Source organism: Symphalangus syndactylus, chromosome 9 (assembly GCF_028878055.3).
Source record: "Symphalangus syndactylus isolate Jambi chromosome 9, NHGRI_mSymSyn1-v2.1_pri, whole genome shotgun sequence".
NCBI classification, from domain to species: domain Eukaryota; kingdom Metazoa; phylum Chordata; class Mammalia; order Primates; family Hylobatidae; genus Symphalangus; species Symphalangus syndactylus.
In genome coordinates, this window is record NC_072431.2 from 97,212,007 (window position 1) to 97,224,265 (window position 12,259).

At 39.3% G+C, this 12,259-nt stretch overlaps 1 protein-coding gene across 17 annotated transcripts in view; it reads right to left on the reverse strand.

Annotated features, from left to right (window-relative positions):
* The window catches only part of BBS9 (Bardet-Biedl syndrome 9), a 517,916-nt gene that overhangs the window by 499,489 nt on the left and 6,168 nt on the right, over positions 1 to 12,259 (reverse strand). For all 17 annotated transcript variants that reach the window (XM_055293460.2, XM_055293455.2, XM_055293456.1 and 14 more), the window contains exon 2: positions 1,526 to 1,648. In XM_055293460.2, the coding sequence (XP_055149435.1) occupies positions 1,526 to 1,637 (112 nt within the window). In that variant the 5' untranslated portion in view covers positions 1,638 to 1,648. The remainder of the gene's footprint in view (positions 1 to 1,525; positions 1,649 to 12,259) is intronic.

A 12,259-nucleotide genomic window follows, 5' to 3' on the forward strand; every position in this document is an offset into this window, starting at 1 on the left:
TCAGAAAACAGAGGAAGCTGCTCACAGCTCACCACAAACTGTGAGGGAAGCAGCATCTCAGCATATTGGTAGCCTACTGGTGGCACCCCAGTAAGGAGCTCTAATAGAAATGAATGAGGGAACAGTATGTTATTCAGATAATCAGTAAGTATAGTTTCCAACCAAGCTGAACTTTAGATAGTTTAGGGAGAAGTGGGTTTGAAATTGTTCTCTCTGGCAGGTATTTCTGTGGAATGACTCTTACATGGCCAAATAACTAGGGAATCACATGCCTTAACAAATAGTGGGGGCAGAGGCAGGGTTGAGGAACCTCCCAATACCCTCTGAATAGAAGGCCTTCCCATCCCCTATCAGTGGAAAATCAGGGATCAAATTTTCCTTCAAAACAACTTGGTAGGTGCTCAGTGCAGTTTGGTACTCCCACTCTTCTGCTTTACCAATACAATTTTCTCCTTTCACATTTTCCTGCAGATCTCACTGTTTTAATTATAGGCAAGAAAAACAATTTTTAAAAAATGTAAGGGGATAATATTTATACGCAGTAAACAAAAGAATAGTTATAATAAGTTTTCATTTTAAGAGGCTAATGACTATCTAGATTACCAAAAAAAAAAAAAGCCCATGACTATAAACCAAATACAAATTTCAAATAGCAATGATACAATAATACAGAATTAAACTGTTTTAAAGGTCACTTAAAAAAACATGAAGATGCATAAGAATAAGCTAGAATGTAGGTTTTAGTATTATAATATGATAATGAAAGCAATGATTTAACAATTGTTTTCTACCACCAAATAGAGCTAGTGTAATTTCATTATGGTATGAATGGTTTCCAGGTCCAATAAAAAATTTATTTTTCTTGTAAAGAATTTCTACAAAAGGAAATTTTTCAAAATTCAAGATATTTTACTAACTCTCCCCTACAAGACCAAATTTTGATACAAATGAAGTGATGTCATATAATTTTTACTAAATTCCAGCAAACAATATGACAGAATCAGTACAAACCAGAACATAAACAAAACAGAAAGACTATAGTTATCAGTCTGATACCTAAATACTACTTATTAAAAAAACTACCTTCAAAATTAGGTACAATTATGATAGTTCAATTAAGTTCTAAAAAGTACATATTTTGAAAAGCAAGTCATTTTTATTTTACCTCTTTTTTTTTTTTTTTTTTTTTTGAGATGGAGTCTTGCCCTGTCACCCAGGTTGGAGTGTAGGGGAACTATCTCAGCTCACCGCAACCTCTGCTTTCTGGGTTCAAGTGATTCTCCTGCCTCAGCCTCCCAAGTAGCTGGAATTACAGATGCCCGCCACCAAACCCAGCTAATTTTTGTATTTTTGTTAGAGACAGGGTTTTACCATGTTGGCCAGGCTGGTCTCGAACTCCTGACCTCGTGATCTGCCCACCTTGGCCTCCCAAAAGTGCTGGGATTACAGCAGTCAGCCACCATGCCCAGCCTTATTTGATCTCTTTAAAACTCTGATCCAAGATGTATGGTTTTAAGTTGCTTACCTTGTCCATTTCCACTATTGTCAACATTAGCCAGACACAAACAGCCTTGATCAAATTCTTCTTTATCTCCCAGAATAGTAGACCACCAATCACGGGCTTTAAATAAAGACATTTTCTTTCACACTAAAAAGAAAACATTTATAATAATCCACTTCACACTATGAATTAATAATTATGTCTTAAGGCATAGCAAATTAAACTTGGACAGATCTGAGAAGAACATTTCTATATTAACTTTTTAATATTTTGTACACATATATGAAACCACAAATCCAAATGGCTGGAAGCATTAATCAGATGTTTTGCAACACCATTAGTAAACTGGGCTGAGAAATTATACATTTATGTTGTGCTAATTCTCTCTTCTGAAACATTTAGGAGAGAACTGCAGAAAATAACAAAAGAACATATTCTTTGGAAGATCAAGATTCAAATTCCATCAGCACTATTTAACATGTAAGTCTTCAGTGAAATACCTAACTTCCTTTCAGTCTAGTCATTGGCGAGACTGCACTAGAGTTAGCCCCTTGTACCTGTGGAAGATTGGTTCCAAGACCCCACAGATGAAAAATCCCCAGATGCTCAAGTCCCTTATTATATATAATGACCTAGTACACCTAGTACAGTCAGTCTTCCATATCCATAGGTTTCAATCTGCAGTTGGTTGAATCCATGGATGTGAAACCCGGGGACACGGAGGGCCAACTGCATCTCCTATTACAAAGAGTTGCTGAGACAAATGAGATCAAATGCATCAGTGACTAGCCCTGGAACTGGTATGCTATAGGTACTCAAAAAGCATTCACTTCCTCTTGCTATGTTAGTTATAGAAAGGCAAGATAGAAGACGGAAATTCACACCAAAAAAGAAGCAGGAAAATTGGGCTGCAGGACCATTTATACCACTAACTATCTGTGTGTCCTTGGGCAACCCACACAACCTCTCCTTACTTTGATTTCTTATCTAGAATGAGCATATACTAGCCCTACCTACCACTGAGTTGCTGATATGGCAGATGTGAAAGCACTTGGACCTTTTGAATTACAACACAGCATCACATGCCCTGGGACTTGACAACAGTTCATTTATTTAACATAAATGAGGCTTCCCTTCATGCTACACTGATTTAAATGGTAGTTAGGAAATGCAGTCAATTCTCCTTATTCACAAAAGTTATGTTTTATAAGGACGCTGTAAACAATGAATTAGCAAATACTGAGCCATTGCTCCTAGGAGAAACACAAAGTTAAATAGACTCCTGCAAGCGTCTAGTAACAACATTTTCTTCAACCAATCAATACACAATGTAGTTTTTTGTGTGTTTCTATTCAAAGATACCTTATTTAATATGTATTGCTGATTCATTACTATGAGAATCAGCACTAGAACTCAGTCTGAACTAACCTTATCTAATTGCATGTACAGATGCTTTTCAATTTATGATGGTATTACATCTCAATAGATCCATCATAAATTGAAAATATTTTAAGTCAAAAACGCATTTAATATACCAGGAAAAAGATCAAAATTCAAAATTTGAAGTATGGTTTCTATTGAATGTGTATCACTCTCACAACATCCTAAAGTTGAAAAATCGTAAGTCAAACACTTGTTTACAGTATGAGAACTGAAACAAGAAAGCAGTTGTTTAACAATCAGCTGGGAACATGTGCATCAGGTGACTCAATTTTTACTCCTTTGCACTTGACCACAAATTACCACAAAAGCATTGCGAGCACTGATTTGGGATTTACAAATAAATTTTAGCAAGTAGGTAAATTCACGAATGATACAGAGTCTGCCAATAATGAGGACCAGCTCTACTTTTCTTAAATGTAGACCAACCTGCCTCTTAAAGTAAGCCTTCCACATGAACTAATCATAGAAACCAAGGTCACTTGTTTTTATACAAAGTTGGCCAAGAAATTGGCTGTAAATAATGTGGTGGGAAAGTACAGCCTCTGGAGGCAACCTGTGTGAGTTTGAATTCCTGCTCCACCACATATTAACCATGCAACCAGTGGAAGATTACTAAAAGTTACTGAACATCCCTGTACTTCAGCTTTCTCATTTACAAAATAAAGGTAAGAGTGGTGTTGTGATGGTTAAATAAGAATGCAGTTTCCTACAGAACTTGAAAAAATATGTGCAAGTCATATATATGATAAGGAATTAAAATCCAGGATACATAAAGAACTCCTACAATTCAACAACAACAACAAAAACAAACCACCCCATTAAAAAATGGGCAAAAGAACCTGAATAGACACTTCTCCAAAGAAGATACACAAATGAACTGGGCACGGTGGCTCATACTTGTAATCCCAGCATCTTGGGAGGCAGAGGCAGGAGGATCACTTGGGGTCAGGAGTTCAAGACCAGCCTGGCCAACATCACGAAACCTCATCTCTACTAAAATACAACAATTAGCCAGGCATGGTGGTGGGCACCTGTAATCCCAGCTACTCAGGAGGCTGAGGCAAAAGAATTGCTTGAACCCAGGAGGCGGAGGTTGCAGTGAGCCAAGGTCATGCCACTGTACTCCAGCCTGGGTTACAGAGTGAGGCTCTGTCTCAAACAACAACAAAAGATATATAAATGGCCAAGAAGCATATGAAAAGACGCTCAAAATCACTAATCATCAGGGACATGCAAATCAAAACAGTATCACCTCACATCCATTACCAAAAAAAACAAAAATATATTCAATCTAAGAATGATGACTGCAAGAAGAAAAAAACACAAAATAACAAGTGTTGGCAAGGACATGGAGAAATTGGAATCTCTGTACACTGTTGGTGGGAATATAAAATGGTGTAGCTACTAAGGAACACAGTGGGTAGGTCCCACAAAAAATTAAACATAGGGCGGGGCGCAGTGGCTCACGCCTGTAATCCCAGCACTTTGGGATGCCGAGGCAGGTGGATCATGAGGTCAGGAGATCGAGACCATCCTGGCTAACACAGTGATACACCGTCTCTACTAAAAATATAAAAACTTAGCCGGGTGTGGTGGCGGGCGCCTGTAGTCCCAGCCACTCGGGAGACTGAGGCAAGAGAATGGCATGAACCCGGGAGGCGGAGGTTGCAGTGAGCTGAGATCGTGCCACTGCACTCCTGCCTGGATGACAGAGCAAGACTCCATCTCAAAAAAAAAAAAAAAATTAAACATAGAAGTTTTGATCCAGCCATCATCCCACTTCTTGGTGGATATCCAAAAGAACTAAAGACAGAATCTCAGAGAGATATTGTTACACACGGATTTACTGTATCATAATTCATAACAACCAAGAGGCAGAAGCAACCTAAACATCCATCAATGGATAAATGGATAAAGAAAATGTGGTATACCCATACAATGGAATATTATGCAGCCTTAAAAAGGAAGGAAATTCTGACATATGCTATGTAGATGAACCTTGAGGACATTATGTTAAGTAAAATAAGCCAGTCACAAAAAGACAAACACTATATAATTCCACTTATGTGAGGTACCTAGAATAGTCATAGAAACATTAAGAATGGTGATTGTCAGGGGCTAGGGAGAAAGGAGAACTGTTAATAGGTATATAGTTTTGACTTCGCAAGATGAGGAGTTCTGGAGATTGGTTGCACAATAATGTCAATTTACTTACCATTACTGAACTATATAGTTAAAAATGGTTAGATGTTCAATTTTATGTTACATGTATTTTACCACAATTAAAAATAAAAAACACACAGTTTTAGGTTTTTACAAAAAGGAATACAGTAGACCACTTAGTACAATACCTGGCATATAATAAGCACTTAATAAGTGTTAGCCATTGCTCTGGTTTTGATCCCTTTTTATGATTTTTTAAACTTACATTAAAGAAAAAAACTCAGTGTTCTGGTTAAACACACTATGGTACATCTACATCATACCAATATAACTTAAGAATTTAGGCCGGGCGCAGTGGCTCACACCTGTAATCCCAGCACTTTGGGAGGCCGAGGCGGGCGGATCACGAGGTCAGGAGATTGAGACCATCTTGGCTAACACGGTGAAACCCCATCTCTACTAAAAATACAAAAAATTAGCCAGACATGGTGGCGGGAGCCTGTAGTCCCAGCTACTCGGGAGGCTGAGGCAGAAGAATGGCGTGAACCCAGGAGGCAGAGCTTGCAGTGAGCCGAGATAGCGGCACTGCAGTCTGGCCTGGGCGAAAGAGCAAGACTCCATCTCAAAAAAAAAAAAAAAAGAATTTAAAGCATAACTGACACATGCAACTTGGATGATTTCAAGAGCATTATGCTGAATGAAAAAAAAAATCCAAAAAAGGTAAAATATTAAATAATTACATTTCTAATTCTCCAAATGACAAAATCATACTAATGTAGAACAGACAGGTGTAACTATAAAGAGCTAATAATAAAAGGTACTTTCTTTGGGATTAATTTCTTAGAACTATCTACAAAAAAAAAGTGCATCTAACATAAAACCTGGTAAAATCCAAATCAAATCTATAGTTTAGTATTATACTAACGTCAATTTAATGGTGGGCTGGGCATGGTGGCTAATATCTATAATTAGCCTGGGCAACATAGGGAGACCCCATCTCTACAAAAAATAAAAAAATTAGATGGGCATAGTGGTCCATGCCTATAGTCCCAACTACTGTCAGGAGTTTGAGGTGAGAGGATCAACTGAGCCCAGGAGTTTGAGGCTGCAGTGAGCTTTTTTGGGGGGTGAGAAACAGAGTCTTGCTCTGTCACCCAGGCTGGAGTGTAGTGGCACAATCCCAACTCACTGCAACCTCTACCTCCCAAGTTCAGGCGATCTCCTGCCTCAGCCTCCCAAGTAGCTGGGATTGCAGACACCTGCCAACACGCCCAGCTAATTTTTGTATTTTAGTAGAGACAGGGTTTCCCCATGTTGACCAGGCTGGTCTCCAACTCCTGACCTCAAGCAATCCACCCACCTCAGCCTCCCAAAGTGCTGGAATTATAGGCGTGAGCCACCGCGCCAGCCTGCAGTGAGCTTTGATCAAGACGCGGCACTCCAGCCTATGTAACAGAGACCCAGTCTCTAAGAAAAAAGCAAATTTGGTGGTTTTGATTATTGTACTATTTTCTTTGGAAACCATTATTTTCGCAACTTCTAAGTGAATCTAAAATTATTTCAAAATGATTAGTTTAAAAAATATATATCAGGAGAAAAAAGAAAGAAAACTAGATCCAAAGTCCTCTATTTATGCTAAGAAAGAAATTAGATACACTGGAAGTTGATGGAAGTGAACAAATATCTAAAGGTAAACAAATTTATCATGAGTTTCAAAATATGTGAGAGACTTTCTGAAAAATATTTACACCATTTGTTATTACTAAGGACATTATATAACCATACAAATTGTCACATTACTAAATTTCAAATCTGGTAGCAAGCATTCAAAAAACATAATAATCATCTGTATTATACTTTTATTGGATTTTTGAGAGGAAAGTAACAGTATTCAATAAATCCCATATATGCTCACTATATATGCCAAATACCTAGGAGAATTTTTTAATATGCCATACTACTGGACTACGAGAATGAGGATACATCATTCTCTTGCAGCTCGGAGCAAAATATTACCCAAATTCACACTTGAAATGCCAGTGATTCCCTAGGAGGACTCACAGGACACAGCATAGTCATCTTCATGGCTATGAAGGATGGCTATGATAAAAGGATAAAAAGCATAATCAGGAAAGGGAAAAGGTGCATGATGAGAAATCTGGAGAAAACCAGACACAAGCTTAGAAGACAAAGGAGTGGTACAGAGGTTAAGAAGAGGAGGAATCCGGCCGGGTGCGGTGGCTCACGCCTGTAATCCCAGCACTTTGCGAGGCCGAGGCGGGTGGATCACGAGGTCAGGAGATCGAGACCATCCTGGCTAACACGGTGAAACCCTATCTCTACTAAAAATACAAAAAATTAGCCGGGCGTGGTGGCGGGTGCCTGTAGTCCCAGCTACTCGGGAGGCTGATGCAGGAGAACGGCATGAACCTGGGAGGTAGAGCTTGCAGTGAGCCAAGATCACGCCACTGCACTTCAGCCTGGGTGACAGAGTGAGACTCCATCTCCAAAAAAAAAAAAAAAAAGAAGAAGAAGAAGAAGAGGAATCCACCAGAAGCTTAACAGGGGCATTCACTGAAATCAAAACAAAGCCAGAAGTGAGTTATCTCGAAGGAAGTGAAAAAAAAATGTATCTAGAAAAAGGGAGTGACCAGCTGTATCAAGCGCTCCTGATACACCATAAAGGATGAAGACTTCGAGGCATAAGCTCCATTTGGAGACACAGCTAAGGACAGAAATTAGTAGTAACCAACCAAAGAGTAAGTGATCCTCTACTCACTCCTGCACCAGCCGGTTCAAAAGTCTCAAGGAGAGAAAATAAGAAAGGAAGAACTATACAACACTCAAAGGGGGTCTTACCTTTGCCTAACACAGGCAGAAAAGAAAACTTCATGGGGCCTGCCTAGAGAACATATTAACCAAGTAAGGGAGAAATAGAAGAGATTTTTCTGTCAATGATAATGAATGATACATTTTTAAAAAGTCAAAATCCTTAGATAAGTGACCACAAGAGACAAAGCTGGAGTTTGAATATAAATACTGAATCAAGTCAAAGTAGCTATCCTATGAAAATGGCCTTAAAAACCTGTTAGTCAATAAATTTTTTCAGCTTGCTAGAATGAATACAAAAAAATCCTCCAAATTATGATCTAGTGGGCTGTTAAAATAAAAGATAAAAGACAAAAAAAGAATCAAAAATATCCTCCAATATGAAAGAACTTTCCAACAATGTCTACAAATAGGAATGCCTATAGAAGACATTCATTTCTCATTAACTTGTTTTGTTTTGTTTTTTGTTTTTGAGACGGAGTTTCACTCTTGTTGCCCAGATTGGAGTGCAATGGCACGATCTCGGCTCAGCGCAACCTCCACCTCCCGGGTTCAAGCGATTCTCCTGCCTCAGCCTCCCGAATAGCTGGTATTACAGGCATGCGCCACCATGCCCAGCTAATTTTGTATTTTTAGTACAGACGGGGTTTCTCCATGTTGGTCAGGCTGGTCTTGAACTCCCGAACTTAGGTGATCCGCTGACCTCGGCCTCCCTAAGTGCTGGGATTACAGGCATGAGCCACCACACCCGGCCTCATTTCTCATTAACTTCTAACCGAAAATTAGAAATCTACTTGTACTGACAAAATAGCAAAGGCATCATTTAAATCCCTCTTGGCAAGGCACAGTGGTTCATGTCTGTAATGCCAGCACTTTGAGAGGCCAACGCAGGAGAATCGGTTCAGGCCAGGAGTTTGAGACCAGCCTGGGCAACATGGCAAGACCCCATCTCTCCCCCCGACCCAAAAAAAATATTAGCCAGTCTCCCACTTGAGCCCAGGAGATGAGGCTACAGTGAGCCACAATTGCACCACTGCACTTCAGCCTGGGCAACAAAGCCAGACCCTGTCTCTTAAAAATATATATATATCATTATTGTTTCTCCTGCTCTATCAATTTTTTCTTATTCACCCACCACTTTGTTAGCTCCTGAAATCCCCCTTTTCACAGAGATTGGTCCCTTGCTACTCCAGGTGTAATCCCTGATTCAGCAGCATCTGTATCACACAAAAGCTTATGAGAAATGTTGAATCTCATCCTCCCCAAACAGTATCTCCAGGTGAATCACATGCACCTCAAGGTTGAAGAGGCACTGATGTAACTAATACCTGATTGCCTAAGTGGATATTTTCTTATAGCAGAGCTCCAGTTTTCCCCTTCTTTTTCAGAGGACTCTGCCATCAGTTACCTTTTGAGGGCTTAAAAAAAATCATTTTTCAAATCAAAGACCTAAAACAGCTGGAAAGTGTCCATCAATCAGCTGGTCCTCTCATTTTATAGGAGAGGCCCAGATAAGATACATGATTCCCATACCTCACACAGCTAATTGCAGGACCTTGCTTCTGCATACTCTCTCCCTGGTCTCTAGACCCCTGTCTCATTAGGCTGCCAATAATCTGCAAATTTAATATCAAAAAGCTGAAAAAGTATGTGGATAGAAGGATTTTTTTGTTGTTTGTTTGCTTCGTTTTAATATTTAAAGACTGTGGAGGAAGGGCTAATTTTTAAACCTACGTCCAATAAATGGCTCTTCCTCACAAGACCATAGCTACCTTAATTATTTCAGAACAACAATATTTCAGAGCAACAACAATGACTTTCATGCCAGGGCAAACATAAGGTCATGCATAGCAGAATTTCATAAATTCCATTACATAAACATCTTGTATGTTTGTTCCCCCCAATGTCCGAAGTGGTATCATGCACCATTGTAGACAATAATTTATTGAACAATAAGGACTTACATCTTTAAAGAATTAATGAACAATAGAAAAAAACAACAATTTGGGCTGATAATCAATAGTCACCATTTGTTTCCCAAGTGCCTCGCTCCACTTTCAAAGGTAGAAGTAGAGAAGGAGCACTGCCCACTCCCAAGAAATTAAGAAACCACAAACTCTCATCAGTACGAAGTTGGGATACCACTAATTTCCTTTGATAAAAAATGGGTGGATTTCAAAAGACAACTTAGGCAGCAGTGATGGCAGCCACTGCGAAGACACTGGCTGCAGCGGGGGAGGCATAGCAGGCACTGCCCACTCTGTGGAGCCAGCGGGGGCTGGGAACAGGCAGGAGCCCCGCCCCCTACCAGGTTGGAAGGCCGGGAGCCCTGCGCTCCTGGGCGCATTTGCAGCCACCCAATCACAGCTCCAGACGCAGGCATCCCTGCACTGTCGGGGGCCCGGGAAGCACCCCTGTCCCTGCAGTTTGGAAGTGCCCACTCCCGCTCCCCGGCCTCTCCCAACTCCCAGAGCCCACTCCGATTTTGAACCCAAGTTGAAGCCGAGCCCAGGTGCTGTCGCAACCCAGCCAGGTGTGTGTGCACTCAGGGCAGTGCTGATACACCAGTCCCCTAACACCTCAGTCCCCTCCGGACTCTGGGCGCCGACAGCACAGGAGGGACACCCAGGAGGAGCTGAGGGCTTGGGTATACCCTCTGCTGACTCAAGAAGAAATAAAAAATCTAAATAGATCCATAATAAATAAAGAAATTGAATTAGTAATAAAAAAAACTATCCACAAAGAAAAGGCCAGGCCAAGACAAATCCACTGGCGGACTCTACTAAACAATTAAAGCAAAATTATACCAATTCTTCAAAAACTACTCCAAAAAATAAAAGAGGAGAGAATACTTCCCACCTCATTTTATAAATCTAGTTACCCTGAGCCAAAACCAAACACATCACAAGAAAACAACAGACCAATATCCTTTATGTATATGGATGAGAAAATCCTCAACAAAATATTACTAGCTAACTGAATCCAATAATATATAAAAAGCATTATATAACATGACTAAATGGGGTTACCTGAGGAATGCAAGGTAGGCATCCTTAATATCCAGAAATGAATTAATGTAAAATCAATACAATCTAAATCAAAAGTCACTTGATCACCTCCATAAATCCAACTCTTCCATTATAAAAAACACTCAAAACACTAGGAATAGAAGGTTCCTCACACTGATAAAAGACATTATGCAAAATCCACAGCTTACATCATACTTAATAGTGTAAACTGAACACTTTCCTCCTAAGATCAGGCACAAGACAAGGATGTCTGCATTCACCACTTCTATTCAAAATCATACTGGATGCTCTCAACTACGGCAATTAGGTAAGAAAAGGAAATAAAAGGCTTCCAAATTGGAAAAAAAGAAGTAAAACTATCTTTACTCACAGATGACATAATCTTGTATATAGAAAATCCTAAGGAATTTATGAAAAAACTATTAGAACTAATAAGTGAGTTAAGCAAGGTTGCAGGATATAAAATAAATATTCAAATATCAATTATATTTCTATATTCTTGCAATGAACAATCCAAAATGAAATTTTAAAAATAATTACATTTACAGTAGCACCCAAAAGAGTAAAATACATAAGTTAGCCAGGTATGGTGGTGCACACCTGTAATACTAGCTACACAGGAGGCTGAGGCAAGAGGATCACTTCAGCTCAGGAGTTCAAGATTACAGTGAGCTGTGATCACAACACTACACTCCAGCCTGGGCAACAGAGCAAGACCCCACCTCAAAAAAAAAGAATACTTAGGAATAAAGTTAACAAAATAAGTGTAAAACGTAGACTCTGAAAACTATGAAAACATTGTTATAGAAATTAAAGAAGATCTAAATAAATGGAAAACATCCCATGTTCATGGATCTGAAGACTTCATATTGTTAGGATGGCAATACTTCCCAAATCAATCTACAGATTCAATGCAATCTCTATCAGATTCCCAGATGGCTTCTTTCCTCTCTGTAGAAATCAACAGCGTTATTCTAAAATTTGTATGGAATTTCCAGGGACCCAGAATAGCAAAAACAATCTTAAAAAAGAACAAAGGTAGAGAAGTTACACTTCCCCATATTAAAACTTACTAAAGCAACAATAATTAAGCCAGTATGGCACTAGCATAAGGATAGACATAAAGATAAATGGAAAATACTGAGAGTCCAGAAATAAACCCATACATCTATGATCAACTAATTTTCAACAAAGGTGCCAAGATCATTCAACGAGTAATTGCAACAAACGGGTCTAAGATGACTGAATAGTCACATGCAAAAGAATGAAATCGGACACTTACCTTGAATAATAT